The 14,676-nt window shown below is 39.2% G+C and overlaps 1 protein-coding gene across 5 annotated transcripts in view; it reads left to right on the top strand.

Moving 5' to 3' along the window:
• Window positions 1-14,676, top strand: part of dsd (attractin-like protein dsd) — a 391,073-nt gene that overhangs the window by 91,778 nt on the left and 284,619 nt on the right. For all 5 annotated transcript variants that reach the window (XM_067153649.2, XM_067153648.2, XM_067153647.2 and 2 more), the window contains exon 9: window positions 7,489-7,672. In XM_067153649.2, coding sequence (XP_067009750.1) covers window positions 7,489-7,672 — 184 coding nt within the window. The remainder of the gene's footprint in view (window positions 1-7,488; window positions 7,673-14,676) is intronic.

Genomic DNA, 14,676 nt, shown 5'->3' with positions numbered 1-14,676 from the left:
ATCCACAATACCACAGACCACATTGCTAAGATCCTCTGTAAGCACAATATAAAAACCATGTTTGGGGACTGTCACAAAAATTGGTCACAGTTTAGGTAAAAATAAGGACAAATTGTCCCCATTTTTACACCCTTCAGTGTATGAAATTCCCTGAACTTGCAGCAAGGTGTACATTAGTCAAATGTGCCAATCTGTTGGTACTCACATCAAGGAACACCAAAAAAAAAATGTGTGTGTCAACCAGCTAGACAAGTCAGCAATAGCTGAGCATGCCATGTTGTATGGTTATGATTTTGTATTCCAAGATGTTCAAGCTCTTACCCACCCAAAAGGCAATAGGTCTAGGATCATACAGGAAGTGGTGGAAATATGTAAAAGTTCCAGTAAATTTAACAGGGAAACTGGCTATTAATAAAGCAATACCTGGGTGCCATCCATGAAAGATTTGGGTGATTAGTTCTTTTGCTGTCTATTTGCTAAGCCCACTTTATTGCTGTGATTGTTAAGACGTCAAGTCTTTAATGGTCTGATTTTGAGTCCCATTGATGGAAAAAAAAATTTCACAAATTGCAGGCCGGCAGGGCAGGAGAGGTGGTGGTATACAATTTCTAATCACTAGGTTACATGCCAAGAGCTTGGATTCAGTTCCGAAACTCTGCAATGATCATACGGCGTGAGATGGTGGTGTTGATTATTATTTTAGGAGGAAGTACAACTAGGCAACCATCCTCTATTATGGAGTGAGGGTGTATGACATTGTTGATGGTGATTTGACTGTCACATGGAGATGTTGAGCTTTGAGCAGACTGCTACCATACACTTTCAGTATACTGATAAATTCAAACGGACTGGTATATAGGAACACCTGTGAAAACTGTGAATGTTTAAACATTGGGCAAACTGGAAGAGCATTTAACATCTGATTTCAGGAACACCTGGCAGCACTTTGGCTACAGAAGCATGAAAAATCAGCTGTTGCTGCACATCTACATGACACAGGTTATGAAGTATAAAATACACAAAATTCTTTTGCTGTTTTATGCACATATCAGTGGCGGTTCGTGATATTTTACCCTGGCAGGGCTGTGCCATTATCTCCTCCTCCCCTCCAATGGCCCAGTTTTCACTGTCCAGCACCACGATAATTGTATATGAAATAATAATAATAATAATATTAATAATAATAATAATAATAATAATAATAATAATAATAATAATCCGATGACACTGGCTAAATAGGAATCTTCTTCTGCGACAGAACGATCACGTAGCGAAAATCGGATATCGCGAAGCGGAAAAAAAAGTAGAAACTTAAAACATCGCAAACCTGGAAGCATTACAATTTACATACCCTTAAAACATCGACAAAAAACATATACTTATGGTCACAAAACCACTAAATTCATGACTCGATATACTTTTCAGGTAGAGGTTCAAAAAACATAGGCTAATACATCACAGCACATGTAGTGAAGTGAAGTGTGAAGACAGCAGAGCGAACACCACTAACAGGAAAACTCAACAACTCAATCCGAAAAGCATCTAGTAGATCACGAAATGGCAGTCAATTGTTATTATAAGTCTAAAGTTCATACTTTGATGATGATGATTATGATGATGATAATGATAATGATAATGACGGGATGAAAATAATACAAAAATGTAGGTAACGATACCTTAGCTGACTTGCTTGTATACAAAATCCTTTCTCCTCTCCTTCTGCTCTGTGAAGTGGTTGATGACACGTTCATTGAAGTTAGAGACTGCCAACAGCTGTTTCTCGATGGAGCACATAGCAAGCGCGTTAAGACGATCTTCCTCCATGGTATTCCTAGTGTCACGTTCTGTCCTTATGTAGAGATCTAACCGAGTGAAATAACTTTACGTTTGACGGGCTTTGGTGCACGAACACGAGACAGTCAGTTGTTACAGTCTTAGAGTTATGGTTATGTTGTGTATATAGATGTGTCGGAAATACAATCTTACCCTGAATAAAGTAATTTGTTGTTACTGTTTCCGTAAATAAGAAGTGCCTGCATTTTTGACGAACCAGTCTGCCAGGTAGGTTTTCTGGTTTGAATAGAATACCTAGTAAACGACGTAATCCTTTTCATTGTAGAGAAGCACCTTTCATTTTCTGACGTCATCGGAATTGTACAAATAATTCGTAATAACTTAATTGACCCGGGAAGAAGTACTTCCAGGTTGTTATTACAAATACATGTCAGAAGAGTTAGGGCACCTGAAGCGTTAGCAAAATCACTTCTGCCGTATAAAACTGAGAGTTCATGCCTTAGTTCAATTTGGTTAGTAGGAAATAATCTAGCAACAATTTCAAATTCAGTTTGCAGAAACAGTATCCTATACCTCGGAAATAAACTAGGCTGGAAGAGTTTGGCAACAGACAGATGGTCACTGAACAAAGAACCGTCCTCTATCACGGATAAAATAACATCACATACCTCTCTCGCTGCAATCTTTCTATTATCTTTAAACCGTGCGCATTTCTGGCTTGAGCCTGATGGATTTCCATCGGTGGTGTCTGTGCCATTAAGCTAGTGATGGTCGTAATCAAGAGAGTTTGACTCGTTGCACTGATAACTTGAAATCAGATATGTTTTTTTCAGCTTTGATACTATCAGTTTCGCGGTGCTGAAGCTCGTTGAATAGAAAATCACAGTGAGGCATAACTTTAGAAAATAGCTCTAGCCAGAATAGAAAATTGGGATCCTTCAGTAGATTCCCTAGGCCTACGGCTTTTCTCACTGTCGAATAGTCATTATTTTCATCGGCGATCTTCTCGAGACACTCCGATATTTCATTTCTGTACATAAAAACCGTACTAAAATGTCGTGCCTTGAAGTTTCACTGTGTGGCAGCATTTCTTGGGATGCGCTTTTTTACCATTTCGTCCAAAACAGCAATTCGTTTTGCAGATTCTGAAAAAATGATGAAATTACTAAATTACTAAAAAAGATCCTGGCCTGCTTATTCTGAGTAGCACATCGCTCAGCAATTAAATGTAATTGATGCGCGTAGCAGTGCACAAAATGAGCGTTTTTGTAAACGACCTTGACCCTTGCTTGAACGCCAGTTTGCCTTCCACTCAATACTGAATGGTCGTCGTATGTCTGCGCAATGACTTTGTCCGGAGTTCGGTCCAACTTCAGTTTTTCCAACTCCTGGAATACTGCAGAGGTAATGCCTTCTGCTGAGTGATTATCAGGCAACACAAAACTTATGAATCTTTCATTTATTTTGCTACCCAGCTCATACCGTACAACAAAAACGAGTTGAGATAAATAAGGTGGAACAATCGGTGGTTTCATCAACTTGAATGGCTACAAAATTTGTTTGAGAGATTTCTTCCGAAATCATTTGATGGCACACGGCATAGATTGAATTCAGAATCTCGTTCTGTATGGTATTAGATAACCCCACAAATACTCTTGTTATTTGCTCTTTTGATATGTTCTTTCAGTGTGCTGTCTAGCTCTGACATTAAATTGACTAAACCTCAAAAAATACCTTGGTTATGAGACGTGTATGTCTCATCGTGGCCCCTGAGCGCTAGTTCAAACTTCCCACATAACTTAATAGCATCATTAATTTACTAAGAATGTATCGATTTTTCAAAACCTGTTCATTTGATTGTTTAATTTTAAGTCTGTATGCACTGTCTAATTGGTATCGAATATCTACTCTACCAAGCATAGCAAATTCAATACCAGCGTTTATATGTTTCTTGCTCATTTTATGCTTTTTCACTTCTTCACCTAGGTGTTTTATGTCTGATACCCCGACTGATGTCCATAGAGCGTCAACGACATTCATTGCTAAACAAGAGTAACAGAAGAACGCATTCCTTATCTCACATTCACACAGCCAGTCAGCCTGCTTATAAAGTGACGGACTGAATTTCCTAGTATATGCATTTTTGTTCTTGTAACTCTTCTGTTCTTGTGCAGTATTTAAATTCGGTCGAGGAGGCCCTAATTTCTTTAATTCTATCCTATGTTCAAAACATAAATACCCGCCACTACTTAAAATACTATTTACAGAATTCATCTTCCTTGTCTTCCTAAATTTTTATTTTTATTATTGCTAGTTGCTTTACGTCGCACCGACTCAGATAGGTCTTATGGCGACGATGGGACAGGATAGGGCTAGGAGTGGGAAGGAATCGGCCGTGGCCTTAATTAAGGTACAGCCCCAGCATTTGCCTGGTGTGAAAATGGGAAACCACGGAAAACCATTTTCAGGGCTGCCGATAGTGGGGTTCGAACCTACTATCTCCCGAATACTGTCTTCCTAAATTAAGACTGTAACATTTAGTTTTCAAATGGGCAGAAAAGTACTAAACACACAAATGAAGATATTAACATGACACTTAAAACTGAAGGTAGAATTTACAGTGTTATTTAAACTATTATGGTACCGTAGTTTTGTCTACTGAACACTTGAACAACACTACACTACAATGGCGCGTGCGCGCGCGCACACGCACACGCACACGCACACTAGCTGGCTAACAGCTACTGCAGTCACGGCTACTATGACACTCAGCTGTTTCACTGATCACAAACGACGACGACGTTCACAAGAACAAATAAACAGTGTACGCCCGAATTCCTTTCGTCTTCCTCAAATCTCAAAGCAATGTGACCAACGTACAAATAGTGCGTCACCTTATGATTAGATTTAAATCTTTATTTTAGCTTATTTTTAGAACTGAATTGTTTAAATAGTCAGTCTAATGGAATCCTTTGTTTTGTAAACAGTTTTGGAATTAACCTCTTACAACAGTTAATGTAAGACGTGGAGGAAAAGGCCTAAGTACATTATAAATTGGTTGGCGACGTTGCTATGGGCTCTGCCGGACAGACCATATACCCTTCAAGTATTAAATGCTCTAAGCATATACCCCGCCTGCACTCTTCCTACCCCTGACAAGCCCACCTCGTCTTCCAAGGCTCTTCCTGCACCCCTCACCCTTTTTAAACTCTAGGAACTTGCTGAGGGCTCTCCTGCCAGCACCTGACCGCCTAATGACTAAAGAGAAAACATTGTGCTGGACTAAAGAGAAAACATCGTGCTTGCTGAACGGATGCCACGGTCAGACAGCTTTTGCCATGTCTTTGAAAATAGAAAAGCGAAACGTTTACAGCCAAAACAATAAAGATAACACTGTATAACTGAATAACACACCACCATAAGTTAGACTTTGCTACATTTGTCCATTTCTTTATATAATCAGCTACAGAGTGTTTTAGTAAAGGCAGCGGGGTGTCGCCCAAAAGCCCTTCATGCACGAACCGCCACTGGCTCGCATCCAAAAAGGACAAAATTGAACATTTTAGAAACTCTAGAATTTTATAGACATAAGTTAATACATCCTCAAATATACTTAATGATAAAATTGAAAATGAATATTTAAAAACACTATTAGTCTTTAGCAGCAACTGTATATTTTTGAAACAGCACACACCTATAGGTACCGGACGAGTTGGCCGTGCGCGTAGAGGCGCGCGGCTGTGAGCTTGCATCCGGGAGATAGTAGGTTCAAATCCCGCTATCGGCAGCCCTGAAAATGGTTTTCCATTTTCACACCAGGCAAATGCTGGGGCTGTACCTTAATTAAGGCCACGGCCGCTTCCTTCCAACTCCTAGGCCTATCCTATCCCATCGTCGCCATAAGACCTATCTGTGTCGGCGCGACGTAAAGCCCCTAGCAAAAAAAACACCTATAGGTGACCCAACATAGATGTGGTAAATTCGTAATGCTCATTTCTCCTACTCTTCAATGAAATAATATTCCATGAAAAAAATTGTGTATCAAATAGAGTAACAATTGAGTGTTGCTGTTTCACCTCCTGACAATAGATTATAAGTTCTGAAACGCGCTGTAGAACAGAACTTAACCCTTTCCTGGCCAAGCTGAAATGCTCTATTGCTGCTAAAACTGCCAACCTGAATTAAGGCAGAATGTAAGATCTTACTGAAAATTTTGTACTCTCCTCAGTTTTGAAGCTATAAAGATGATTTTTTTTATTATTATTCATGATATATCCATGTATATGTCCTGTGATTTACTTTGTTGGTGGATTTTTTTAATTATTATTCATGATATATCCATGTATATGTCCTGTGATTTACTTTGTTGGTGGATTTTTTAAATTATTATTCATGATATATCCATGTATATGTCCTGTGATTTACTTTGTTGGTACTTACGTCTTTATGTTAAAAAAAATATATTAATTCCCACTTTCTGTAATTACTTTAGCACATTTTAATTGGTATTTGGCATAGTAAAGATTATTTCACATACATGTTGCTGTCACTGTTAGAATCACTGAAGTGTGTTATCTTTTAATGTTAAAAGTTTTAGATCTGTCTGTTTAAAAATGTTCAAATGATTTTAGTTTTTGAAATTGAAAATTGAGGTTAGGTTTGTCGTTATGTTGACATGTATTTCGCTGATTAACATTAAGATCATCATCATCTTCACTTTCGTCAGTAGTAGTAGTAAAAATGGTAATTTGAGGAGGGATAACACCATTAGCCTAATATCTCTCACATGAACTGTTACTGTCTCACTGTTTTCATCACAAGAAGATGTATCACCGTCACTTCCCATCAACATAGGCTGAATGTATTTCTAACACAAGTGGTCCAAATAATATTTTACCAACTTACCCTACACAAATTCACAGTGTAATATGCAAAAACAATACCTCGCATCAAACAAACTTGCCGTGCAAAGTTTGTGGCACACATGACATGGCCAGCGCGTGTCAACCTCTCTAAGAAGTAGAGAATAAGAATGTTATATTCTCTTTGTCAGAGAAAAAAATGGTATTTACTTCTAGTTAGAGATACCATGGATGAGCCAACATGCATATGCGAGTCATGTGTTGCGCTAAACCTGAACAAACGGTATTTGAAAACTGGCTTTCACGGCATCGGATCATGCCAGTTTTTCGATTCACAGAGCATCGGCTTACGTCGGATCTTGGCAGCCATAGGTTTAATAAAAATTGTGGCTGATAACAATATTTCATAACATTATATTTATTTGTTGATGTCTTTATAAAAATTCAGTTAGCTTTTTTACTGTAAATGAATACCATGTGCTCTATCGTGTACAGTAAGGAGTCTTAGGTAAGAGAGGCTCATTCGTAGATGAGGAATGGAAAACTTCATAGAACATTTGTAGTGTGTGGTACTAGCCATGTTATTTGTGTCTGTAGTTTACTTTGCTCTGCCTAGTCTTTTCAGTTGTGAATTTCATCCTTTTAGCCTCAAATCTATTTTTTTTAAATGGTTAATTCTTATTTCATGTATGTGGTTACCTGCAATAATTTCTTGAAATGATTTTAGTATTGGTGTATATGAACTCTTTCAGAGACATACAGTACTTTGTGAATTTTGTCTTGTTTATTCGCCTGTTTCTGAATAGTATTTCACAATGACTTCATGTTGTAGGTACTAGAGAATGGAGTGTGGTGCCTACGCGAGGCTATCCTGTGAAGGGTGGTTATGGCCACAGCAGTGCATTGGACCCTTACACCCACATGATCTACGTGTATGGTGGTTTTGTGTCAGAAAGTGCAGCTACCTCAAATCTCAGCAATAAACTTTATGCGTATGAGCCCACCACTCGGACTTGGTTAGTGATGTTATAAAAATTTAAAATTTTCCGGTAAAATTTCATGACAAATTTCATGCAGTAGTTTAAATATGTTTGATTGTCATACAACTGCTACTGTTAGAAATAATATAATGTATGTGTCTTCCTAGCTTTCCTTCTCAAAGTTTTCTCTGATGTTAGTAGCCAACATTATACATATGTTCTTCAGAAATGAGAGGTACAGATAAAGAGTAAAACATATTCAATTGTAATCTGTTGAACACAAAATCTCTGGGCTTGTTTATAAGTTTATAACTTGCAACGAAATCTTTTAATTGCACATTCTTGTCAAATACAGTAAAACCTGTAAAAAAAAAAAAAATCTGATAAAGATGTGCAGTACTGTACAGTACCACCACGTACTACTAAAGATTTTAGCCATAATCAAGACAACAATGCACATCGAATGAAAGACATGCCTTTAAGAATTATTTGGTACAGTTAGCGTGTCTGTGTTCTATGCTATATTTAATCACCAGTTCTGAATTGTTGCCAATTTTGGTTTTAGGTAATGGCTGAAGATGATCTCAAACTTGAGGTTGAAGCTAGTCCCATACATTTTTAAATGAGAATATAGCCAAAGTTTTCTTGATGAAAATATAGTTATATTGTCATTGATAATTGTGTATTGAATAGGTGGACTTACTCTTAACCCATTTAACATCAAATACTTGTCAGTATGGATCATTATGAAATTTATATCATATGGTCCACTGGATATGACTGTACATTCTGTTAAGGACTCTGCAGGGGAGAATGATGAGGGTGTGGTAGACAACCTTACATGATAGCTGTTGCAATTATAATTAATGAAATGAATAAAGAAATAATAAATTTTAAGAACATAAAAAAACACATCAAGGAAATACGTTACTAGAAACGCAAGCTATACACGTTACTATTTGCATAAAAATGTATAAATGCACAACAATTGTCAAGAATTTGATTCAGAACAAAGAAACTCATGTTTAAAAAACCCAGTAATTTGCACATCACTTGCGTGTAAGGAACATGTCTAAAATAGACTTCTTTCGTTCCAAATTCCATACAAGAGTATCAAGTTTGCTAATGTAATTCATTACACTGTCATTCACGACAAAACTTGACGTATAACGTCCAGTATGTCCATAGCTTCTACCACTGCCGAATGCATTGGTACTACTGCGCAGATCTCACTGTCCCAAGCTGGCTGCATTCTTCATCCATATGATTAGTGCTTTCCATTAATTATTTCCATTGAAATGTTATCAGTGACTGAACGAACAAAGCCCGCTTTGTGGGAACGGTTTCGTATTGTGGTCTCGTTTGCAGATTTCCAAGTAGATTCTAAGAAATGCATGGAATCCAAAATTGAGATTTTATGTGAAGTTGTTTCCAGGAGAGCAGACCTCTTCCACACGAGCGTCTTCCTACATTTCTGTTCACACACTCTGATTAGCGTAAACACAGGGAAACCAAGACCCAGTGCAAAATGTCAGCCATGCATGGGAATAAGTAGTCTTAGGTCAGAGCAAAGTGTAGCTTCCACCGAAATCCCAGTCTCATCCATGGCTGTGACAATATGGAAGCTGCTGGGGTATGGGAAGTGCTGAGTAATGACATTCGGAGCACAACTAGTGTGAGTGTTATGAAAGCTGTTGCTCATAGGGTCAGTCATGCTGCGGTGACACCTTGTGATCCAGTGAGGAAAGCAATGGGCAAACTACCTCACTCCTCATCCTGCGTAGTACGCCTCATTTGGGTTTTCCCATTGGCTTTTGCGGTTTCCCTGTAACTGCATAGCCTTTAGTGGTGCTATTTGAGGATCCAACCAGCCTCTGGGCTGATGACCCAACAGACACAGATGAGAAACTGAAGTGCCCATAGTGTATTGTTACCAATATTGCTATAATTTTCATTATTGTTTGAAATAGTTAATAAGTTCACAGTATGATGAATATCCACTGACAGAAGTATCATAGCAAATTTTGCAATTGATAATTTTTTTTAATTAGCAAAAATCAAAAGCTTTCACGTAAAATAAAATTATACCTACTAATTAACAATGAATCCCAAGACAAATTAACAAATAATAGAGATCGAGTAAAAAAAATCGGTACTGTACAGTAATGCGTCATTTGATACAACCTGGTCTAAAAGACCTTTCGAGTCCTAGGAGTGTCTGCGACCTCTCCTGGGTTATAGTTATCTTCACAGAAAATGAAAATTAGTAACAGTGAGATACACAATTCTCATTTGGAGCAATCTGTCGCTTGAGAGAATGTTGTTACTGGTATTTACCTACTGGCTTTGTTACTGCTACACGCCAGGCTGAGTGGCTCAGACAGCTGAGGCGCTGGGCCTTCTGAACCAACTTGGCAGATTCTATCCTGGCTCAGTCCGATGGTGTTTGAAGGTGCTCAAATACATCAGCCTCATATCTGTAGATTTACTGGCACATAAAAGAACTGCAGGGCTAAATTCTGGCACCTCGGCATCTCCAAAATCTGTAGAAGTAGTTAGTGGGACGTAAAGCAAATAACTTTATTATTGTTGCCAATAATACTTTCACGGACCGTGCCAAATACGGAATTGCCAAGGTCCTCCGCAAACACAATATAAAAATGTGTTTGACACCGTCGCTAAAATTGTTCACAGTCTGGGTAAAACCAAGGACAAATTGTCCCCACATTTACATCCTGGGGTATACGAAATTCCCTGTACTTGCGACAAGATATACATTGGCCAAACATGATGGTCCATTGGTACTCATATCAAGGAACATGAACGAAATATTCTTCTCAACCAGCCAGACAAATCAGCAATTGCTGAGCGTGCTCTATTGTCGGGTTGTGTTGTGTTCCAAGATGCTTGAGCTCTTACCCTCACTAGACACTACATGTCCAGGATTATACAGGAAGCTGTGGAAATACCTAGATGATGCTTGCTTGTTGTTTTAAGGGGCCTAACATCGAAGGTCATCGGCCCTAAATACCTCGAAACCCTAACAATTTCAACAGGGACACTGGCTATCAATTAAGTAATACGGGGTTGCCAGCCATTAAGGATTTACCTAGGCAGTTTGCCTCCCCTGTCCCTTCACCAGTGTTATTTTGTTTCAGTGTTTTCTAAATTCGTACATTCCTAATCGCCAGACGTTTCATTCCAGTCTTGCATCTATGTCGTACTTTCATATGTGTGTGTACTCCTGTTGTTATATGACTCTCTCTCAGACTGATTCTGATGGTTCTGTCAGCTTCTGCTTCGAACGCTAGCACTGTATCGTGTCTGGTGAGCCATCTGGTGATGAATGAACCTACGACTTCCACTTCTATTATAACGTCTAAGTTCAAACCTCATTCCTTGAGAAGCCTTTCTCGTGACCACTCAGATTTCCTTCTGATGACACAGAGCAAAGTTCTCTGTGAAACGTAAAGAATTTCACCTTATTTTCTTGACATGGCATAAGCCCAGAAGCCTATATCATGTCTATAACATTATTATTATTATTATTATTATTATTATTATTATTATTATTATTATTATTATTATTATTATTATTATTTATATATACATAATTCGCTGGGGCCATCAACGACCACGTTAAGTCTTGTTGCATTTGACACTGAACTTGGCCTTCTTTAGAGCCCAAATTTCCCTCATTCTTTGTGAGTGGGCCTGCTTACGCTCCTCTGTCCAAGGGGCACCGTGTCTTCTCTTCGGTTGCTCGTCTCGGTTTAGCCCGTTCGTCAATATTTTCTTGCGGAAGAGATCTCTGTTAAAGGCGTCTTCAGCTGAGATATGTAGCATTTGCAGGTCTTCTTTGGTATTTCTAAACCAGGGAATTGTGGTTTTGGGGTTTGAATAAAAAAAGTGAAAGATTTCTTTAGTTAACTTTCTTCTGTCCATTCTTTTCAGATGACCGTAAAATCGTGCCCGTCTTTTTCTGATTGTGTCGGTAATTTTCTCTATTTTGCTGTAGACTTCCTTGTTGGATCTCTTTTGATGGATTCCATTTCTGTACGTTGATCCCAAGATTCCTCTCACAATTTTGCGTTCTCTTTTCTCCAGTTCTTCAAGGAGTCCTTTGTTGGCATTTAGAGACAGGGTTTCGGCTGCATATAGAACTACTGGCTTCAGAACTGTTTCATAGTGACGTATCTTGGTGTTTTAGGAAAGGCATTTTTTGTTGTAGATTTGGTAGGCTATTTCCAGTTTGCGTACTCGCTCCTGAAGTGCTTCTTTGTCCAGTCCATTTTTCATGATGATCTCACCCAGGTATTTTAATTTGTCTACTCGGGTGATGTCCCCGTATTTTGTATGGAGTTTTGGTGGAGCCTTTTTGATGTTAGTCATTACTTCTGTTTTCTCAAACGATATCTGCAAACCAGTTTGTTCGGCAATTTCCTTTAAAATTTCAACTTGAGTTCTAGCGGTTTCTATGTCGTTTGAGAGAACAGCAATATCATCGGCAAATGCTAAGCAGTCAGTTGCGATCCCCTTGGATTTGGTTCCTATTCTCAATGGACTGTAGTTGGTTTGCTGTAATCTCACCCGCCAGGTTCTGATGATCTTTTCAAGAACACAGTTGAAGAGTATCGGGGATAGCCCATCACCTTGTCGGACTCCTGTTTTGATGTCAAAGGAATGCGAGAGACATCCGTGGAACTTCACCTTGGATTTTGTATCGGTCAGGGTGGCTCTAATTAATGCCAGCAGTTTCAAATTAACTCCAAATTCATTTAAGATGTTTAGCAGGACTTCCCGGTCAATGGAGTCGTATGCTTTCTTAAAGTCCACAAAGACAGACACATACTGCTTGGACCTTAGTGTACAATATCTGATGATCGTTTTGAGATTTTGGATCTGTTCAGCTGTTGAGCGACCTTTTCTGAACCCTCCTTGGTATTCACCTATTTGATGTTCGACTTGTGCTTCCAAACGCTCCAGGATGGCAAGTGATAGAATTTTGTAAGTCACGGGTAGCAAAGATATTCCTCTGTAGTTGTTGATGTTCTTCATGCTGCCTTTTTTGTGTAATGGATGGATCAAAGCTATTCTCCAATCTTCGGGTAGGGTCTCCTTGTTCCAAATTTCTTCTATTTGCTTTTGCAAGATATCAAGTGATTCTTCTGGGGCATATTTCCATAGTTCTGCTACTACTGAGTCTTCCCCCGGCGCTTTGTTATTTTTGAGACGGGCAATGTGGCGCTTGATTTCATCTCTGTCGGGTGGTCTGGAATCTGGGTACCTGAGTAAGGGTTCCTTGGTCTCAATGGCGCTTTGCGGTTTAGAGCAATTAAGTAAATTCTTGAAGTAGTCTGCCAGAATGCTGCAATTTTCTTCATTTCACGTCGCCATTGTTTCTTGAAATGTTGTGCCATCATGCTTTTTGACTTGACTTTGCTTTGGACGGGTACCCATCCTTTTACAACTAGGGTTGTTAGCCCTAGAGGTTGCCTCAAGATGTTTTCTGGCTTCTGGTCATTTACTAGTCTTCGCCGTAACCCTGGCAAGGGACCAGTTTTTTTTTCATTGTGGTATTTTATTTCCCTACTACCCTCTGACTCTGCTGGCGGCAGAGCCAGCGAGCTTCCCCAATTCCAATAGGACGCGCCCGATGGAGGTAACCGGTAAATCATCACACGGGTATTATTATTATTATTATTATTATTATTATTATTATTATTATTATTATTATTATTACTGACACATTGTTTGAAAGTACAATCTTGGGTTGTGTCTTCTTCCTTTGTATTTTAATGTTTTCCTTGTCTCTGCTTGTTATTTCTCCTATTGTTGACATGCCATTGCTTTTTGTCCTTTGTGTATGTATTTGTGAAGGCAGATCAATTATAACCGAGAATTTGAATGTACCGCTGCTATTAATAATAATTCTGAGGCGGGGCTTTGCCAGGATGTTGGTGGGGGTGTCTGGAGAAGGGGTTTGCGCATGCACAAAGGACGGTGGAGAGCTGGGCTGCTTCAGTACACCATGAATGAGCAAGAGGTGGACACGTCTGTTTTGCAATGCATCATTATCAAATTTCTCACAAAAGAGGGCACCAAACTTTCCGAAATTTTGAGATGGCTCTGCGCACAGTTTGGTGAAGAAACACTTTTTCAGACTCAAGTTTGTGAGTGGGCTAAAAAGTTCGCGGCAGGAAGAGAAGCTGTGTGAAATGAACCTCATGAAGGGAGACCGCAGACAAGCATCACTGCAGACAACATTGTTGCCATTCATGACAATATTTGTGAATTTATTTGTTTATCGTATGGCATATATACAGAAACAAGGAAGCAAGTACATTATATTTTAATGTCCAAAGATGTTATCCATTCTAGAGCCTCTGTATTGGCCTCTAGAAAACCAAACCAATCTCCAGGATAGGCTCTTCTGCTACACTCCTTTACAGTGTGTTCGATGGTTTGAAAATGAGCACCACAGTCACACTCGGGGGATTGTATCTTTCCCCATTTATACAGGGACGCAGCACAGACACCATGACCACATCGAATCCTATTAAGGATGGTCCAAGTTCTTCTTGGGAGATCAGACCTCGAATTAGGTGTGAAAAAAGGCCAGAGATGTTCACCTGTTTCTGTGATCCAATCTTCCTTCCACTGGGCACAGGGGTTGAAATTGTCTTCTGTGAGCTTCTGATTGAACTTAACTGGCGGATGTCTAGATTTCAACCGGTTCCTCTGAAGGTCAGGAATATTGGAGAGGTTGGGCAAGTCAGGGTTCTCATTTATCTTGGAGTATTCTCTCAACAGTGCTTGTGCTCTATGGAATGAAGGAGGCATGTGATGTTGCTCAAGACAGGAAGCCAGTGGGTAGTAGTTGATCTTATTACGCCTGAAATAATCCTCATTGTGTTGTTGAGTTGAGTTCCCACGTTTCACATGGCAGCTGTTGATCCACACAGGAGCACAATATTCTGCCGCAGAGAAAACTAAACCAAGGGCAGAACATCTCAAGGTAGTTGCAGAAGCACCCCAGG

The sequence above is a fragment of the Anabrus simplex genome, chromosome 9, assembly GCF_040414725.1.
Source record: "Anabrus simplex isolate iqAnaSimp1 chromosome 9, ASM4041472v1, whole genome shotgun sequence".
In the NCBI taxonomy this organism is placed as follows: Eukaryota; Metazoa; Arthropoda; class Insecta; order Orthoptera; family Tettigoniidae; genus Anabrus; species Anabrus simplex.
The sequence above is the reverse complement of the archived record's forward strand: the minus strand, read 5'-3'. Positions and strand labels throughout refer to the sequence as shown.